Here is a 20,785-nt window from a genome sequence, read left to right as displayed (position 1 = left end):
AGAAATAAGAGTGAGAAGAAACTAAAAGGTCACTGTGACAGAATGAGAAAGGCCAGAGAGCATGTGAGGAGGTATTTATGTGCAAGAGAGTAGAAACAGCAATGCAGATGAGAGGCAAGGTGGAGAGAGAATGAAAGGTGAGACAAAAGAAGGGCTTTTATGAGATGTGCAGAATGGAAAGAATTTTAGTGATGGTTTTTGTCATGTATGTCATGTCATACAATGAGTACTGTGTAGCTGAACAGTGGTCCAGGCAAGACTTTGTCAGTGCTGGGAGATGGATTTTGAAAAAGAGAGATGAAATAGAGAGGGAAATGTAGGTACCATAGTAAGATCCACAAGGGGTATTGACTACTTCAGTGTCTTTGATAAGGACACATTATGACGAGTCTTCCACCTGAGTTTGTTTATCCTTGCTACTGAAGTAACTTTTCGCCCACCATTTCCTTCTGCTTCCATTCCTAGCCTGTAAAATGAAAATTCTACCCAGTCAGGCTAATGTAGCCAACTGAAATCTGTGATCTTATAGGCAATTCCTATTCAAGAGAGAAACTTGGCGTGAATCAGAGTTCTTTCAGTGTAACTGTCTTTGCTTACTAGACAATACATAAAGGTATGCACTTTCTTAAGCATGAGAAGGATTGGATAAATACAGATGATTTCTCACTTAATCTTTCAAAACGTCTTTAGATTCAGGACTCCACCAAATCTCTTAGCTTTTCTGGGGTTAAATTTATGTGTTAATTTATTCCTGTGCTCTGTCAATTCTGCATCTGAGCTTTCATTCAGGGATAGACTCTGAGATTCATCCTGAAATGATGCTCATCCTCCTATGGGACTTCAAAGTGTTTGGATCAGGTTTGTACTATTTTCCAAAAGATAATAATGGAATTTTACCTAATACAATGCCCTCCAAATATGTATTGGACAGAACTGTGATTCAAAGAGTGTCACAGCTTAGAACCTGCATGTGTTAATTTCTCCATTTGTAAGCTTTAAAAAATACTTCAAAATATATATTATTTGTTTGGGGTTTGCTTTAGTGAACAGAAAATTAAAGATTAATCCACTTTTTGCTAAACCTCCCCCAGTCTCAACTTCTGAATATTTACATGTCTCTGAACTTACGTAAGTGTGCTTCCCAGGCTTTGTGTTACTGTATAACTTCCACTTAATAGTTTGCTGGAATGAAGACCTGTACATTTGACAAGTTTTTTTATAGTAGAGCTTTGCACCTGAATAGTCTTTGTTCGTTCTTCAGGATATACTTTTGTACATCCTTCTTGAAAAATCAGCAGGGTGAAGGGGCTGACAGACAACTCCATTTGTAAAGCAATTTTCCTATCTTTCTGCAGAAATTAAAGCAAATTTCACCCATAGGTGACAGCAAACTCTTGGAAACTGAAAAGGCAGTCAACTCAATATGTGCAATTAAGTATACAATAGTGACAGCAAAAATGTTTACGTGGAAATACGTGAAAAATCTAAAGCCAATCAAATCTCAGAAAATCCATGATATCTTTCTGAGAACTGCAAAAGAGCTATGTAGTGTGGGTGGTGATTAGATAAGGAGAAAGACTCCAGTCTGAGGACAGCTGAAGGTTCCCCAGTAGCTTACCCTTGAACATGCTTTGTCCTAGTAAGCCGATCCCCTTCCCTAACCCACAACTCTGCTTCGTGGCTTTTATAGGAGAGAGCTGTAAGGTCTAATTGCTGTACCCCATTGTCAGCCACAACTTGAAAGTTATCAAATGCTCCTTACCTTTGCAGAATCATGTGTACTTTCATATCAACACTCTGAAACTGGATATCAAACATGAAACAGTAACTTATCACACATGCTGCTGTGGGAGCTGGTGGGAGCTGTTATGTGTGCTATGTACTTTCAGGTCATTAGGACGGAAACACGTTGATCTGATCTGTTTTATCACTGTGAATACGTTATTCTCCAGGTGCATTTTGGAGAAAAACATAGGAGAATGAGACAGAGTTTTCTTTTGACTTATCACTGAATTAGTAATTTATGTATTTATTTTTCTAGTAATTTGGTAAATTGCTTAGTTGTTTACTGTTACTGTTAAAAAATTATGTTCCGGAAGAAAAAGCAAAGCCAAATATTTCCTTTTTTCTTTTCCTTTACAAGCAGGCAGGAGAGGCTTGAAATGTCCACATCCTATTGTTTCTTATCAGTAAAGTATTTCTTAGGAAATTAGCAGCAAATGAAATATTTCTTTCTCAGAAATATGCCTTATTTCTTTCTCAGAAATGAATTCTGACTTGTGTCTGGATAATATTCAAACACATTAGTAGTAAATGCTGTTAATCAGATTCAATCTTTTGTGATTTTCATTAATTACGTTCTTACTTTAACTGAGTTGTTTTACACAAGCTGTAATCTTTGAGACGTGGTGGATTACTTAACTACAAATGAGCACTTGGAGGAAAGAGCATGCTTTCAGGGCATGCTTGCCTTTATACTTTGTCCTTGAGAATTTTAAGTGCAATTTATTTATTAGATACATAGATGTGGACAAATGTCAATATACTGCAATAACTGTTGCAGCATTAAATGAATGTCTGTGTTGTGGTCAGAGGCTTGGGTGCTATTTTTAGATGTGTTGCTTGTATACTAGAGGATCAGTAGAGATGGAGAAGAAGTGCTGCTGAAAGCTGGGTCAGTCTGGTGAAAGCAGCTTTTGAGGAATTGAGGAGAGTGTGGCAAAGCCATCCAATGGATTTTAGCTGAAGTATATGGCTTTCTTGAAGACAAACCACTTTGTAGAGAAAATGCTGATGTAAAAGAACACTTTATGAAGGAAGAAAACTGTATGTGAGACAAAAAGCAGGGGTACAGGCTTGACAGGCCTACCTGTGCCCCTGGCCACAAAATGGAAACTCAGTCTAGTATGTTTGTGTATGTGTAGGGTGCATCTGCCCCAGATTTGAGCTATTTGCTTGGGGATTGCTTGTACACATTGGAGATAAACAAGCAACTCTAAAGAATGAGGTGGAGGATCTCCTGGTCATGCGTGTTCTTCCTGTGGGCTGTGAAGGGAGGCAAACAGGAGTAGGCTTTTTGATACTTAAGGAAGATTAATTGCTTTCTGTCTTGTGTCACCTGTTGGCGAATAGAAGAAACTGATGCCGAAGTCACTTCTCTACCTTGAGATCAGAGCTGAGACTTCCTAGCAAGGTTTTGCATGGGCATGATGGTTTGGGTTTTTTTTTCTTTTTCTTGTTCCTAAATAACATACTGTAGTGAGGCAAAGTAATCAGCCATTCTTTGGTCAGGTCTTTTTGAAAGGGGATGGAATAAGAACAAAACCAACAAACCCAAACAAACTGGGAAAATAATCAACTACAGAAATTTTTATCCCTTTTCCTTTCTCCTTTTTAATAGTAAGGAGATGTTTAGGGTCATCTCTGGTCAATTCTTGCCCTTTGTTGCAGATTGTTCACAGGACCCTTGCAGCGATGCTGGGCTCTCTGGCAGCTTTAGCCGCCTTAGCTACTGTTGGGGAGGTAAGTTATCAAACTGTAAATGCTCAGTTGGTTCACTTTGTTTCTCGGTGTGATATCATAAATTTCCATATTTGCCCCTAGGCACATGGCAGAGCAGTGTTTTTTAAGAGAGAGAGATGGTAGAGCAGATATTGGGATGGGGAAGCATCTTGGGGAGAACAAATCAGCCTAGGGTATAGTTAAGAAGAGTAGAAAAAAGCCAGTTGATGCCGTTTTGCTCTGATTTGCAGGAAGTGGAGTACAAACATTTTTAGCTTAATTCAGAGTTACTTTAACACTGTTATTTTCAGTAATGTTAGGTTACCAAGCAAACCTAAATGGAAATACATTGCCTTATGCTACCCTAAATAATTACACCTCATGCTTACATCTTCGAATCCTTTTGTTTCCCCCACTGCTTACTCTTAGTTGATATTTAGTGAAACCTCTGAATGATTTTCTCTGTTTTTCTTATAACTAGTCACCACATCATTGCTATGTTCCCTTAAATCACCTCCGGTTTGCTCACAGGTGAAGTGGTATGCTTTTGTTCTCTCACGAAAGAGGAAACTGGGGTGTACCATATAATTTGGTTATCTTTTATTTCTGTAATGCTACATAAGGAACAACTAGATAAATCAATAGCCTAATGTAGGCTTTTGATAAGGACCCACTTAGGATGTCAGCAGTACTTTGAATCAGTAGTAATAATAATAATAATAATAATAATAATAATAGTAATAATGATAATAACAGAGTCCTTTTTTGTGTACCTTGTAGGAACACTTATTGATTTCCTTCATAGCTTATTTAAATGGTTCATCAATTAAGTGGAGTTTATATTTCATGGCTAATCACAAGTTAGGTGTTTCATGGCATTCATGGGTAATTGTATTGTTTGATTGCAGAGGCCAAGTATGGTCAAAGTGGTGGAGTGGATTGATTATGACACACTAGCGCTGCTGTTTGGAATGGTAACTAAAATGCACCTTGTGCTCTGTGCTGAAATAATCACATTCAATATAGAGATGTTTCTCTTTTTAAGGTGTTAATTGCACTCTACTGAGACATGTTATGATGAAAATTTGGGCCTTGAGGGATTTAAAAACAGGGAGGATGTTCAGACCTCTGAAGGAGCCTTTTGAAAATGTTGATCTTATTCTGGTTTTTGGTGTTTTTTTTTTTTTTTTTTTTTTTTTTTTTTTTTTTTTTTTTAAGTCTGTAAAATTGTGTTTATAACATACTGAAAATATCCTTGAGATCTATAAAAGGAATGACCTGTTTAAGTGCCAAGTAGTATCACTCTCATTTATCTTGTTTATTTTTTTTACTCAAAACCTTCCTCAAATACACTGTGCAGGAAAAGTAGTCTTAGTCAGTGGTGTGTTTGGAGGAAAAAAAAAAGCAGCAAAACAGGAATGGAGGAAAAATCCCTTATTAGATTATAAACATATATTATTTCAATCACTTTGCCCAGAGCTATTTATGGTAAAAAGAGTTTTCCAAATGCTGTTAGGCTTTAACACAAAATACACAATATATAAAGAAAAAAAAATACAATTATTTGTTGCCATTTGGAGCTTTCCTTATTTCCTGACACTGCTCCCTGCCTTTCCCACAGAAAGCAAAAAAACATACGTTGCGAGTAAAAATGGAAGGAGAGGAAACCTCTCAGAAATGTGGGAAAAAGCAAGTAATTCTTGGAGCCTCTATATATCATCTTCTGCATTCTGTAGAGCATTACTGCAGCAAGCAAACATACTTATTGGCTTTTCTTGATTAATGACATAAGGGAGATTCATTGAGTACTTAATGTATGATGCCCACTTAGTCACTACAAATAAAATTCAACTGGACTAGCATGACATTTACAGACTGTTTATGCTGAGAACTAAATTTCACTGTATGATGCATTAACAAGAGATATCTAGCAACTGTGGTGGATAACCTCATACAAAGATGATAATATTCTTAGAGCTGTGTCAGATAAGAAGGACTTTTGTCAGAATCACAGATTACATTGCTTTGTTTTTGTGTAATAGTCCAGTTGCAAGCTATTTTCTTTTTCTTCATCTTTTGGTAGATGCTTTTGGTGGCCATATTTTCAGAGACTGGATTCTTTGACTACTGTGCGGTAAAGGTAGACTTGTTTTGGTACTCTTGATTATTACTAGATTAATCAAGTTAGTATTTAATCAGAACTGTTACACTATATACTATCTTCAAAGAACCTTTCTTACAGCAGTGTAGACTTACACATTAGAAATTACAGTTGTCAACTTGTAATTTTGAAAAATCTCTTAGGGATGAAAGGAAACCCTTAAGGCAATTCTGTTTCTACAAGAGAAAGGTAAAAGCCCCCAGCAGGGTACACAAGCATATGGGCAAAAAATAAAGCTGAGTTATTCCATTGACTTCCCCAGGACTGCAGTTCTGCTGTAACTGAAATCTGTATTTTGTGCCTGACAGTAGGGGGAGAGGAAATATGGGAACTATCACTAGCTTTATGATCACACATGAAAAATGGCTGCAGAATTTTGTACAGTAGCAGAACCAGAGATTACATGAAAAGGGTAATTTTGATGGTTTGGTTGTAAAGCAAATATTACCCATAGCGAGGGACTCCTTCACCTGCTGAAAAGCTGAATTTTCTTGAGAAGGTTTGGAAGAAAGAAAACAAAAGTGACAAGAGGACTGCTTTGAGCACAGAACCCCTGAACAAAACATGGGTGGACACAACTCCTGCCTGTGTAGATGTCCAGACTGTGTAGATCTGGCAGTGCTGCTCTGTGGATGAGGAATGTGTCCCAGCACATGGAGAGGGAGGGGGAGGGAGGTCTGAACCATGTTAGTCCACCCAGCCATGCAGGCAGAAGATGGGAGCTCAGCCCTGCTCTTGCCACAGACCCCCTTCATGCCTGAGAGTAGAACATGGTGTCTCTTCAGGCTTGTTTCTTCCTCTGCATGATGGAAATGTTTGCCCGCTTCCACAAAGTGTTTTCTTGCTACATTAATTAATACTGGAGAGGATGCTCTAGGAGATGCATGGAGTAGTAAACGCTCTGAACTCACTGTTGCATCATGTTTGGTGAAGTTTTATCTAACTTTTTTTGAAAACTAAGCCAGAGACATCTAGACATCTAGTCCCTTAATTTTGTTTCTATTTGTTTGGTTTTATTAGGCTTATAGATTCTCTAGAGGCAAGGTGTGGGCTATGATTACGCTTCTGTGCCTCATTGCTGCAATTCTTTCTGCATTTTTGGACAACGTTACCACTATGCTGCTCTTTACTCCAGTAACCATAAGGTACTTTATTGTTATGGTTTTGGACTTGGTCTTTTATAGCCAGCAATCAGTAGTAGACATGTGTGCAAAATGCTTGTTTGGACTTTTTTTGATCATCTAAACGGAAATCAAAACTTCAAATATTCCTACTGTAGTAGGGTAAAGAGCTAACGTTTTCAAAGGGATTGGTTGCTTTTTCTCTTTGTGTTAATAGTGAGCACATATCTGAAGCCTGTTATACTGCCTTGGCTGCTAACTATTCTGGTTTTTCTCCATATCTGAACTGCAGTAGCATATTGCACCAAATGCTTCCTAGTAGATGATTTTTTTTCCTGTAGAAAGGGAGAATTTTTTAATTAAAGCTGCCTTCTGCTTTACTGGCTAATATGTATATATATATACACACACACAATTCTAGATAGTAATTTATATTTTAGTGAAGTTGTTATCCCTTCTAATACTGATGATAAACAAATTTTAAAATGTCCAAATTTTGACTAAAAGTTTTGGTTTGGAATATAAGACTCTGAATTTTCTTCCTGTTGGTGATCACAGCATTGGTACAGCCACTGGTTAATTCCACAATTTGAGATTAATACTTGGAACTTTTAATAGAGAACAGTGAATTTAATTACTTCAGATTTCTGTAAATTAATAACACATGATTTGCAACTACATTTAATCAATATATGATTATAAATTAGTGTACTCTGAATTTAACCTGTGTCTGGCCAGGCAAATTTAGTTCATCCAGTTCAGTTTTGGAAAGATCCTGTGTGTTTTTAAAATAATCCTGAGTGATGTAATACTTGCAGTCATTATCACATTAAAGTACACAAAATTCTATTAAGATATGCTCCCACTTTAAAATGTAGCATAAAGCAATAAAACTCAATTTTGCAAGTGGAATTTATTTTGGATTGGGAAACAGCTGATGAATGAAAGCTCCATTTGTCTTCTGTCTGATTATATTTTAGAGATAACTTTACCTTACTCCAATCAATAATTTTACCTCTAGCAGTAGGCAACAATGGAACTATTAAGCACTGTTTCCTTCAGCTGGGTCGCAGGTATTTTGAATTAACTATAATTAGGAATGGATTGAAATCCAACCATCAATGCATCATGAACTACTGTTCACAGGCAGAGCTACTGTAGCATTTACTCTGTTTTCAAAGAATCCCAGAATAGCTCAGGTTGGAAGAGACCTTGGAGTGCCATCTGGTCTAACATTTCATGAGAAAAGGAGCCTGGATGAGTCTATCTGGCACCCTGTCCCATTGTGTCTTGAAAACCTCCAGCGATGGGGACTCTACCACATCCCTGAGGAGGTTGTTCCAGTGGTTAATTGTTCTCACCATAAATTTTTTTTTTCCTATGTTGAGATGAAATCTCTCCCAGTGCAACTTGTATTTGTTGCCCCTTTTCTCCATGTGGCTGCTTGTGAAGAGAGCACCTCTGTCTTTGTACTGACCCTTTAAGTACTGGAGTTTTATACTAAATGTATATTAAGTACTTTATACCAAATGAGTTTGTAAGACTGAAGAAGGGGAAACTCAGTATGTGGGAAACATTTGTATTTGAATCACTATCAAAGCTAAAATAAAATTTTATCTTGCCTAGTAAACCCAAATAATTGCCTATTTCTAAAAGCTTCATGCTGGGGGTCATTTTTTTTTGTTTTTATCTTGCTGCCAATGTCTTCAGCCCTCATCTACAGATTCACTATGTTGCACTGCACTGCCATTGCCATGGAGATAAAGCTTTCAGAAAATCCTACTGACTCTATGAATATGGATTTATATTTCCATTAATAAGGCATAAAATGATGATTTTTTTCACTCTGCATTTTGTAGTAAGCTAATAAAAAAATAACAACTACCCCTTTTTAGCTATAGTTTATTTTCAACATACTTTGTTATTGGGAACTGGAAAGGGCTAATGGTTGTTCACATGGGGAGTTATATAACCAGTATAAGTAAACTGAAGAAGTTTGATCCTACCACACAGCTAACACATTGTGGTGGCTTTATACTTTGGGCTTGGCCTTTCTTGATGTATGTCAGAGGTTCTTTCTTCAAGCTATCACGAGGTGCATCAAAAAGAAAGAATAACTAAACAAAAGTTTAGTTGCAGGTTACATTTTGAAACATTTGGATGTCAAGGAGTGATAGGTTAAAATTTTAAGTACAACTGTGGTCTTCTATCACAATTGATACAATTGGGCAGCTGTACTATAAAGTACCCTTTAACAGCATAATTTTACGCTGTTGGGGAAATACCGTATTTTTGCACAGTTATTTTGTTCTGGACTTTTTGTATGCTGACATGTGTCATCTGACACTGTTTTTCCTGAGTTTTAAATTGACAATTGGTGACAGGGTAAGTGTATCAAGTTAAGCTTTTGTGCAATGCACTTTCTCTTTTAATAATGCAGACTTGGACTGCACGGTAAAGCTCAGCTCTTCCTTCAAGGAAACATGACAGCATTGCAGTGAAAGCAATCCTGAGACAGCATTTTTGCTGCCACTCTTTCCCCCATCTCATATTAGGTAGAGGGGGCAATAAGTTAACCATGTCCTCCATCTTTACACACTGCAGTGATGTTTTGATAAGCTGTGAGCAGGAAAGCATTCGTTCCTTATTCCAAAGTGCTTAGGTATGACTTTAACTTTCAGCTTTTAATGCCATGGACCAAGTTTAAAGTCAAACTGGTACTTCAGAAATGAGAGGATTGTGCAGATCTGTGTGTAAATGTAATTTGTGCAAGTTGAAGCAATCCATGTGAAGATTTGTAAGTGCGCCCTGAGTTGAAATGGATCATGAGGTTACTGAGTCAATCACAGTATTTGACAGAGCACTTAAGACACTTGTTAGAAAAGCATCTTACTAAAGGAGCATTAAATATGTTTGAACTGCTAAAAACATTTCAAGATTTTTTTATAGAATGAGAAATGTGTATTTTATACTCTTGTTGCATTAAAAATAGAAATACTCATGATTAAGCTTGAGCGAAGGGGAAAAATAAGAACAGAATGAACTGGATAAACCTAGGCTGAAAGCTGAGGTCTCTAATAGATGATTCATGGCTAATAGGCAGCCTGGGCAATCCTCTACCACTGCTCCCTACAAGAAAGTTACTAATTGATGATGAGTGCAGAAACTGTGATTACCCAGAATAATTTTCCATAGGTGAGTGTAGCCTTGGGACTATGGTTTAAGAAGTCATATGATGTTGAAAATTAGAAATGTTATTTTCTGTGTAGTCTAACTCTTGTAATAGTTGATTAATTAAATGCTTTTTAAAATGCATCAATTTTCCAACCATTAATTATTCCATTACAAATGTAAAAAAAAAATCTATCATTTTTGCATTTGTATTGCTATTATTACTGTAGCACATATAATGTAGCACAATTAAAACTTTAACAATACATACACAAAAAAATATTGTTTAAAATCCTGCAATTTTTCAGTGAAATGATGGTATTTTGTAAATCTCATAAATTTAAGATTTAAGGTGATTTAGTCATAAGGATAAGAGGTTAATTTCATTCTTTTTGTACCACAGGCTCTGTGAAGTACTTAATCTTGATCCTAGGCATGTCCTGATTGCAGAAGTAATCTTCACAAATATTGGGGGGGCTGCTACAGCTGTTGGAGACCCTCCAAATGTAATTATTGTTTCAAATCAGGAGCTGAGAAATAAGGTATGTACTGCAAGCTGTTTGGCTACTAAAATTAAGTACTGCTGTTGACTTATGCACTCTTGAAACTTGTTTTCCCCCAGCCAGCCGTATAAACAGACCATAATTCACTTTTTCTGCCATACTATTTCCTTCTTAGTAGGATGATCAGGCAGAAGAGACTGATCTTTTGGGGACAAAACTGTGATGAAGGATAGACTTTTTGATAGGGACTGAGAAAACCGGTTTCCTTTGTTTGGTGGTGTTGAGGAGGATTTCTTTGTCAATGGCAAAGTGAAGAAGGAAGAAAAACAGTGGAGGGCTATAAAGAGAGGACAGCAAGGAAAAAAAGAAAAATGTGAAAATGAAGATGAAAATCCAACTTTTGTTTTCAGAATAGGCTTTCTCACAAAAGTTAAATATATTGAAACAATTTGACTCCTTTTCAGAAATTTCAAACCAGAAATAATTGTCCATACACAAAACCCTATGACGCCAGAGGGTGTGTTATCCCCATAAACCCATGTCATACATGCCTCCACAGCAGGTAGAGACTTTGTCCGTCAGCCACAGCCCAAGGGGATGTTGGGGGTGGAAGCAGAATGGGGGCTCCTCCCATGCAGCATGGACCGCAGCTGGCTCCCACCTCCTGCCAACATTTTGGTACCCCCAGGCTGCAATGACATTCCAACACTTGGCTCTTCTGTTATTTCATTTTGCTGGGTGACTGGTCCCAAAGCAAAGGTTACGGTGGCTGGTACTGGCTGGGACTCCAGACACCTGCCAGTGGCACTGTCCTGGTCCCACCATCAATTCCTACCAACATTGCCCTCTCTGCCCTGTGGACAGACAGAGCCACTGCTGGTGGGCGTTCACGTTTGCAGCTTTCAGCTTCTGCATGCAGCTAGCCTTTGCATGTTTTCCATGCTTTCAGCTATCCCTGCCACCCAGGGCATCAAGTCCCACTTCTGCCTCTGCCATTGTGATCCCTGGTATCCCTTGATGCGTCACCCGTCTCTGGTGCACCAGAGGCAGTCTGCTCAGGGTGCAAGGGGCAGCCCCTCCTGGCGTGGGGCAGCTCTGCTCTCCTCGTGCACCTGTACCACCACCACCAGGCAGCATGGTGGAAGGGGCAGTAACGTAATGGGCACATCTGTAGGGGCACCAGGCATGTGTTTTTTGTTTTGGCCAAGTGTCATAAACCCCCAAAATGAATAAATCTAAAGGAATTCAGTGTAGTGTATGGGCTAATGTGAAAATACTTGTGCAAGTGGGATGAGGGAATTGTAGCACAAAATTCTAAGCTTTTTTATTTGAAGTCAATTATGTTTCTATTGCCGTACCAAAACAAAATCTCTTCTAATTAACTGAATATACTCAAATTAATTAAGTACTGTCCAGGTTGGAAAATGTCTTGAAAGTTCATAGTATTTAATAAATTGAATGTTTACTTTCAAAATATTTGAAATGTGCTGCAATTTGTTTGTTTGGATGATGAATTTGGAGACTGTAATATTCCTGGCTGAGGATTAGATAGCTAAATTTTACATTTTAAATGTGAAATCTCTGTAACTATTTAAAACTTCTTTTCTAAAAAAGGATAATTAGCACCTGCCATGCAGGTCATTTTCCTAAATACTCAGAAACTCATCATCTCTGTAGAACCTTTAGAAATGACTATAAACATGGGAAGCAATTAAGCAATCACATCAAAAGGAAAATATTTTATATTTCTCTTGATTGAGATACTGATAATTTTAGGAGGGTTCAGATGTATGAATACCCTAGCAATGTGACATTATAGCAAATTCTGAATTTGAAACAAGTACAAAAGCTTTCCAGATCTCCACTCTGGATTGTTTTCGGATCCTTTGTTGCATCACAGAAATAAGGAAGCAATAAAATACATCAGATTCAACACAGGACCATGGGACTTGTACTGCTTCTTTCTTATATTCTCAACTGTTATTCCTATGTATATAAAAATAAGACAGTTGAAGACCTACTCTTGGCTTTTAGGCTGAGTGGTATGGGCTATCTTATGTCCTCCCTGCTTAGGGCTCACCTCCTCTAAAGGAGATTTGCCTGGGAGAGCACTGACAGGAGTACCTGGATAAAGCCAAGAGTGAGCGCAGGGAGGGAGCTGGACCATCGGCCTCACAGTCTGTGATGCTGAACTAACAGCTCGATTCCTAATTTTGTCCACCTGCCCCAGCATGCTCTCTTTTGTTCAGAAGAAGAAACACAGATATTGCTGTCTTATTTCTGAAACTACTTCTATCAAAGGCTGCTGTGTGGAAGGGTTATATGACCAACTACAAATCTACGTCTAAATGCGTGGGGTGTCCTCTATATTTGTACCAAGTAAAATTTATTCTGTTTTTTAAAGAACTGTTTCAGAGAGAAAAGTTCTTCAATGCAATAATGCCATTTTGAAAACAGCATTTCATGCAGTATTTTTTATAGTATCTATTATGATATTTTCTACAGAAAATACCTGGATTTTGCCTCTTTTTAGCATTATGGTCATGTTTTTGTCATTCTAGGAAATTTTTCTCCTTAATATTGTCATTGAAATTCCCCTTTTCATCCTCTTGCGCTTCCTTTTCAGTGTTATTGTTTGCATAGTAAGTACAGGGTTACTTGGACAATTGGCCCTGTAGGAGGCTGAATAGTGTATTGTACTGTGCAGATGACTGGGTTTTCTATCTTATTAGGTGCGATCAGGAGGAGAATTTTAGCAGTCTTCCTGAACTTTTACTGTTGTACATCACCCTCTAAAAGCAGTCTAGTAAGATATTATGCAAGTTTACACTTTCTTAGGAAACCTCACTTTTTAAATCAATAGAAAATGAAGTGCAACCTTGTTACTTTGGGTGCTGTTATTGGGTTATAGCTTTGGAAATGCTTTGCTCTTTTGTTTACTGTAGTGCTGGAGAGATTTTTCTCACTAGGTTCTGGGGAAAAGTCATGTCATATTAAGAATATTTTATCTAAATTATGTTTGAATAAATAAGCTTGTTGTTAGAGTTTACTCATTAAAATGTAGGGATAAGTCTGTTTATTTGTCTTGAGATGCAAATAGATGCCAAAAGGACTTCTTTCTTTGTAGCAGTGGTTAATTTATAACCCTGACATATTCCCTACCATCATGCCTGGAATCAGTGGAACATTTGCATAATAGGAGAGGAAGATTCGTTGTACCCTTTCTTGTTTTTAGTTGGGTGTTGGAAGAAGTTTCACAAAATACCATTTATGTTGCGATTTTAGGGAAGGAAAATAAGAATTTTTATTAAAAGCAAATGGAAAACACATCAAATGAATACAATACTTCTTAAAATTTATTATTACCTTTAGAGTATGGCTACTGAGTGGACGTTGCTAGCAAAATTACACTTTTATCTTGAAGAGATATGTGCTTCATACTTTCGGAATTCCATTTTAATATGCACAATAGGGCATGAACTGGTGTTTTCAGAAAGGCTGAACATTAAGTCCTCTATATTTGGAAACTTCACAAGTATCTACAGTCACACCTTTGAAACCAGAAGTTGCTTGTGCTCTAAGCTTAGGCTGTGATTACAAGTGCTATAGAGAATGGATAGTGAATAGGTCTCCAGAGCAAAAAAATAGTGTGAACATAGTATACACTAGTGTATCTAGATTTCATTTGCCTAAAAGAGGTCATGATAAGAGCAAAGGCAGTTTTGGCTTGTGCTAGCCACTGGATTATATCCTTTTATTTACCATCTTTGTTAGCATGTGACAAAGCTTGTACTGTTAATCTGACGTGTGCTGAGGATTTTGGGGTTTCAGCATCCCACTCAGGTTTATTCCAGCCATTTAGCAGGAATTCCCTGGGAAACGGACAGCCACCAGGTTCTCCTGTTCTGCCTTTCGGACACTTTCAGCCTTCATGCTGAAATTTAACATTATGTGATATTAGTTGATTATATTTCATGAAAAAATATGCTACTGAAAAATTATGAATAAAAGTAGACAATTCTGAAAACTGGAAGAGAGAAAATCCTATATGTGAATCTGTAAAGGTATTTCAAGTCCTGAAGTCTGTGAAAGGAATTCCCGTAGTTTACTAGGCTATTTTTGTTGAGTTTGCAGAATACAAGCTTGTTAAAAGTTTTAATTTGTAGAACTCCTTACCCTTCTGTCAATGTTTCATTGATTAGGTTTCTCAAGAAAAAAATGAAATCCTAGGTAAAGTATGTAAAATAGAATTTTTGGGTTTATGGCTGATTTCAGTTTTTTTCCCATCTCTGCATGTAGTAACCATTAAAGAGTGTAGTACAAAACAAAAAAGGAGGTTTGCCAGTGCAAAACAAAAAAGGAGGTTTGCCAGTGTCTCAGATAAGCATTATCTTCATCATAACACTGATAGTGTTAGACCATCAGCAATTTCTGGCTCAGGGATGTCATGGGCAGTTCCTCCTGAGACAACATAGATCTCAGTCACTCAGCTAGAAGGGATGTTTAAACCACTGTAGGAATAACAAATTACTCTTGCTCTTCCTATTACTAGTTTTAAGATATTAAGTAAAGGGCATTCTGGCCAGAAGCGCAGTATTTGCTGTTCCCCATGAACTGCTGTGCCTGGCTGTAATTTCTGCTTTCTCTTTGCTCTAAAATGGCAGAATTCTTCTGGAAAACTCTGAATTACTAGAAGTTAATTTCACACCTCCAAAAACAACTAAAAAAATCAGGATGATAGAAAGTTAATATTTTAGGAAAACAGTATGATACTTCCTCCTAATATGAAATTGATATATTTGACTTTGCATTTAAAACTATAAACCAAGAAAAGATGCCCACTCTGTTTCAGTTCTGAATCTGTAGGCAGTGGAACCTTTAGGCTGCTGTCTGGCTAAAACAAAATGTTTTCTGTTGACTGGGGAATGAGAGGAATTTAACACAATCAGCATAGCCTCAAGTAAGGGTTGTTTGAAGCATATATTGTATTTAGCTGATGGATTGAAATCTCCTGGTATAAAAGTATTTCTTGCCTATTGTGCATGTCAATTCTATTTCAGTCTATTGTGCAGGAAAAAGAAAATCTTTATGAAAATGACATTTTGTTGTATGCATCAGACACATAGAGCACTTTAATGTGTTTTTACAATGCTGAATCCTGGCCCCAGCAGCACAGAGGACTCGGGAGGCATACAATGTGTTATCCACAGCCACAAAGGGTATGAATGTAGGCTCTGTGGAGATGTTGCATGGCCTTTCTAGGGTGTGGGAGAAGGAGCAGGAGCAACTGCGCCACCATCTTGGTATCCTCTGCTGCATCTGTGGTATCTGAGGTACAACCCTTTAGCCTCTTAAGTTCTCCAGAGGCTGCTAGTTGACTACTAGCTACCTGACAGTGTCTGGTGTGAAATCTGCCTTCTCCTTCACTGAAAGTATATTCTGTGTGCTGCAGAAAGGCTGGTGTGAAGCACTCAGCCCAAAGCATCAGGGTGGTCTCTTCACCGTGAGCTCTTCTGGTATCAGCCATAAGAAGGAGTGCACTTCACAGTCCTCAGCCTCCTCATGGCTACTGGGTACTAGTTGTCCAAGGCTAGTGATCACCAGAATCCAGGTTCACTCACCGGTTCTTGTGGATCAATGCAAGGAGGTAATAAGGACGAAACCTGGAAACAAAGGATGGGAAGAGACTTGAATCCAGCCTTGCACTATCACAGGCAGTACTGTCACACAAGGTCTTTTCTGAAATAAGCACACTCCATGTTAGAAAACAATTTGTTTCAGCTGAATTGAAAAGCTGTTCCACAGTAGCAGCAGAGCAGCATGTTTTCTTTTCCCCCGGGGGTCTCAGGGATAAGAAAGATCAATGAAGTGATGTTAGGAAGTTTAACAAAATCCTGAATCTTGGTCCAGCTACTCTCTTTGAAAAGTTTGGGTAAGCTCCTGGATAGGATCCCCAAAAATCTAGTAGACATTATTTTTGCTTTTGTGATGATGTCTGTGAATCACTTTTAAAGGCTCATTGATGCCAGCTGTTATGTCATGAAGCTGTGTTAATTCAGGTTTATAAACTTATTTTTTAAGAGTATTGTGATCTCCATCTTGTTTCAATTCCTTTCAACTGTCAGCTAGACCTGAGGTCACCTTCTTAACCTCAGCATTTTAGTTTGCCTTCTAGGCTGATGTGATTTTCCTTTTCATAGAGAAATTAATTTTGCGAGTTTCAAGTGACACATTTCTTGTGCTGTATGCTTTGTTTGAGAAGCTTCTGCGTTGTGGCATTTCAGTAACAAAGCACAAATATTTTGCTCTGAAATTAGTGTGATATTCAAAATATAAAGGCAAGTGACTTTGTAAATATTTAAACTCGAGAGTTTCCAAGGGTCCTTTGGGTTGCTGTTTCTCTTTTTTATTTCCCACATTAGCAATTATCTTTATGCCTGAGTATCTCTGCAGAGAATTTCTGCTGGCATACTCTGCCTTGTAGCTGGCATTCTTCTTTGTGACGTGGGCACATTGCTGCCAGCCTAAGAAAGCTTCATCTCCACTGCTTTTTGTAAGACTAGGTTGAGTGCAAAAGCAATTTTCCTGGTTCTGGTAATTCTGGTTTGAATATATTTGGACCATCTTTAATTACTTTATTGCTCCTCAACCAGCTGTTTCCCAGTCATTTTGTTTTTCAGAGGATAATTTTTTTTCCAGTCAGACTTAGGCATTGCTGTTTTGGTTGGTGCAGCTTCGGTGTTTTTACAGCTTAATTCCTTTCAGTTTCCTACATAACCTGAGGCCATTTTAGAGACCATAAAAGCGGAATACTTATTTTGCATACTTCCTGAACTGTTTAATGGCCCATTGTCAATACTTGAGAAATTTCCAAATCAAGGCTAGTTCACCGTGCTTTTAAGGATTCTGATTTTTTCTGGCCAAAATTTTCTGATTTTCCATTTTGGCTATAATCCCAGAGGCAATCCATGTATAAATTAGATTTATTGTCATTTTTAAATGGCTGAAATTAAGGAAATACACATAGGAGATATGGAATTTATATACTTTGGAGGCAGATCTTAAAAACATTGAGCCTTTGCAGAATTTCAATTATTTCTTTTCACATAGCTATTTGTAAATTTCCTAGAGTTATGAAATAGATTTCATCCCTCATAGAAATGTCTCCTGTATCTCTGAATCTTGACTTGATGCCCAGAGGCCAATCTTTATTTATAAAAATTGACTTGTAAAGCCTGTCTTGCAGAGATGTCAGACATTTGACTGGCTGACCTATTATGTAGGCAGACTGAATGAAGGTATATTATTTTCCTTTATGGTGTCATGTTTTTATGTTCAATTCTTAAAATAATCTTATTCCAATTCTTGAAGAGGCTTCTTTCCAATTTTATTAAAGAAATGGAAGTAGCTGAGTTATAATGAAAGGCCAGTGAATGAACAGGTATACAGTTTCACCTTTTAGTGGCTGGAGAGTAGATGAGGCAAGGAATCTGCTATTAAATAGCAACTAAGAATTATTTTCTTTAGCTCATGAAACTGAAACCTGTATTTTTGCTAGGATCAAATTCTAATCCTAAGTCTGCATATTTATGTTTTGAGATTTATTTAACTCTCTGTAAACTATAGATTTTTTGCAAAAGAGCACTAATCTTACTAATCTTTATCTGGCTACGAAAGTTCTTTATGACTTTAATCAGTTTCTTGTGCTGTGTGTCTTTTTATTATGCCCTGTGGTGCAATAGAGAAACATTATTTTCCTTTTTTGAACCAGAGACATTTCAGCTGGGACATTTCCACATAAACTCTTTTGGTAGGAGGCAACACAGAACATACATTTAAGGTAGTAAGTCCCTGATAGTCTTAACACACAGAAGGTAATATCAGCTGATGCTACATGGGAAGATGTTTTTAATATGCATTTGCACTATAGGAGGGTCTACAGGTAGCACACAGATATTTATTAAAAGGCAAGTCACCATAGGGACATAGAGGTGTGGCACAGTGAGGTTCCATGACTTTCTAGAATCTCTGGGAAATCAGCAGGTGCTCTGAAAATTCAGTTTAGACAACCTGAGCTATCCACAGCTTGGACCATGCTTTCTTCCAACTGTCACAGAGCTGGTCTACTGGGATCACCAGTTCAGACAACTTCTAATATGTGAATATATGACAGTTCCTTGCTACCAGAGTCCTTAAATGTGATCCCCCTTGGAAATTCATCGAAAAATTCTTTTGGACAAGCTAGTCATGACTACTTCAGAAAATTCCAGCCCAAAGGCTAACCCTGACCCATTACAGTGTTTGTAATATGGAATTGTGGAATAATTCAGTTGAAGGGGGCCATGGAGGTCATCTAGTCCAACATTCTACTTAAAGCATGGCTAAGTTCAAAGTTTTAGGGCGGGTTGCCACTATCCATTCTCATTGCTTAAAACAGTACCTTTTTAATTCTACCTAACCTTTTCATGAACCCCTTCATTAAATTGTTTTGTTATGCAAAATGTAAAGAAATGTGTCCATTTATTAATGAGGCAGAAAAATTATCAGAGTATCAATGTATAATAATTTTATTGTAGAAGAGTATTCATGGATTTTGATGAAATTCTGGTTCACATAAAATGACTGTAAAAATTCATGTTCAAATCAGTTTAAAAGAAAAGCTGGTTGTTAAAATTTAACTATTTCTGTGATCCAGTATGGTTTAAAATGAATTTGCAGTTATTTAAGTGACTCAGTTTGCGATTGTTTTTTTTTTTTCCTATCTGTGTCAGGAACATGAAATGTATTCAAGAATAACTCATAATTATATTTTTTAGTTCTCCAAATTAAATTGTAATGTGGCTCATCACCTTGAAACAGATGAAATGCAGCATAAACTGTACTTGAAACTTACCTTGTTGCTTTATATTTATTATTGTTTGCTATAGTACATACAGTTGAATACTTTTCCCTGTAGGTAATACAGAAAAATAACTGTTTTTTTTTTAATGTAGGCTTTAATTTTTATTTCCAGGGATTGGATTTTGCAGCCTTCACAGGGCATATGTTTGTTGGCATCTGCCTTGTTGTTCTGGTCTCCTTTCCTTTTCTTAGACTTCTTTACTGGAACAAAAAACTTTACAATAAAGAGCCGAGCGAAATTGTTGGTAAGTATGAATGTGAGAACATTTTTATTATCGCTACGTTGAATATATGCTAAATAGAAACAGAATAGTGCTTACAACAAGGTTGTCCTCAGACAGAAGGGCCCATTCTCCTTCAGTCTGTGAACATTAATTTTTTAACTAATAATCTAGATTTTATTTTTAATTGTGTTATTTTCTGACTTTTAGAAATTGATGTTTTTCCAGTGCTAAGGTGGATATGAATTATGAAATATTCTCCAAAATTTATATTGATATTTTGCATCATTTATAACCATAGGCTTGAATATGAGGCTTGAATATGAGGTGTTCTGTATAGCAACAGAAAATATCTGCTCAAGGTACTGAGTTCACAGCCTAGCTTTAGAAATATCCCAGGTTTCGCTTATGACAGGCAGAGTGCACTGTGCATTCCCTCACTGCTGATTTTCTTCCACTTTTTTTTTTTTTTTTCTTTTAGTAATCCTTTCCTGGCCTGTGGTCAGCGAAGAGCACTTCATCAAAAGTAGAACTTTCCAGGTTCTTTCCAGCTTGCCTCTGTGGCTCTTCCAACCCTAAATTTCCCAAGTGTATAATTTCTATAAATCAGTAGGACTAAATCTATATATTTTTTAGGTTGCTCACTGCAGCAGTCTCTAGAAGTCTTGGGTAAAGCTATTTCGATGGCTGTTGACTATGTCAGTCCCTTTTTGTCTTCATGCTTTTATGCCTTTCTATTCTGTCATTTTGAAGTTTTCATCATTGTTCTCAGGCTTCTGCTTCAGTGGTGAAACTTAATAACCCCCAAATGTTACAATTGCTTTATGAGGTAAGAAATAATTCACTAAGTATCATTTCTTAGCAAGCTTTGTACAAAGATAGTTGAGTGTAACTGTTTCTTCCCTGGGAATGATGTTTTCTTCACTTTTGGCTGCAGAAGACTTTAAGATCCAGGCTTCCACAGACCATGCAGTGGATGGTTTAATGTGCTGTACAACATCTCCGAACCTGCCTATGTGGGGTCTGTTTAGCATGGGGAGGAGAATTTCTCATATGGTTCATATAAGTTGGCTCCATTTGTAATCTGTGGAGAAAGACAAGCCCTTCTAAAGACTAATGTAGCTGTCTGCAATAGAACAGATACATTGCAGTGCCCCAGCGTTTACCTGTCTCTTTTGAATACAAAGGGAGTCCAAGGTAACTAAC

The 20,785-nt window shown here is 37.3% G+C and overlaps 1 protein-coding gene across 2 annotated transcripts in view; it reads left to right on the top strand.

Annotated features, from left to right (window-relative positions):
- The window catches only part of OCA2 (OCA2 melanosomal transmembrane protein), a 177,555-nt gene that overhangs the window by 51,413 nt on the left and 105,357 nt on the right, over nucleotides 1-20,785 (top strand). For both annotated transcript variants that reach the window (XR_005826557.1, XM_040585076.1), the window contains exons 9-14: nucleotides 3,451-3,522; nucleotides 4,410-4,475; nucleotides 5,585-5,641; nucleotides 6,683-6,807; nucleotides 10,358-10,496; nucleotides 19,471-19,603. Coding sequence is in view for 1 of the 2 variants with exons in the window: in XM_040585076.1 (XP_040441010.1) it covers nucleotides 3,451-3,522; nucleotides 4,410-4,475; nucleotides 5,585-5,641; nucleotides 6,683-6,807; nucleotides 10,358-10,496; nucleotides 19,471-19,603 (592 nt within the window). In the remaining variant the exon portion in view is untranslated. The remainder of the gene's footprint in view (nucleotides 1-3,450; nucleotides 3,523-4,409; nucleotides 4,476-5,584; nucleotides 5,642-6,682; nucleotides 6,808-10,357; nucleotides 10,497-19,470; nucleotides 19,604-20,785) is intronic.

This window comes from Falco naumanni, chromosome 2, assembly GCF_017639655.2.
Source record: "Falco naumanni isolate bFalNau1 chromosome 2, bFalNau1.pat, whole genome shotgun sequence".
NCBI classification, from domain to species: Eukaryota; Metazoa; Chordata; class Aves; order Falconiformes; family Falconidae; genus Falco; species Falco naumanni.
The sequence above is the reverse complement of the archived record's forward strand: the minus strand, read 5'-3'. Positions and strand labels throughout refer to the sequence as shown.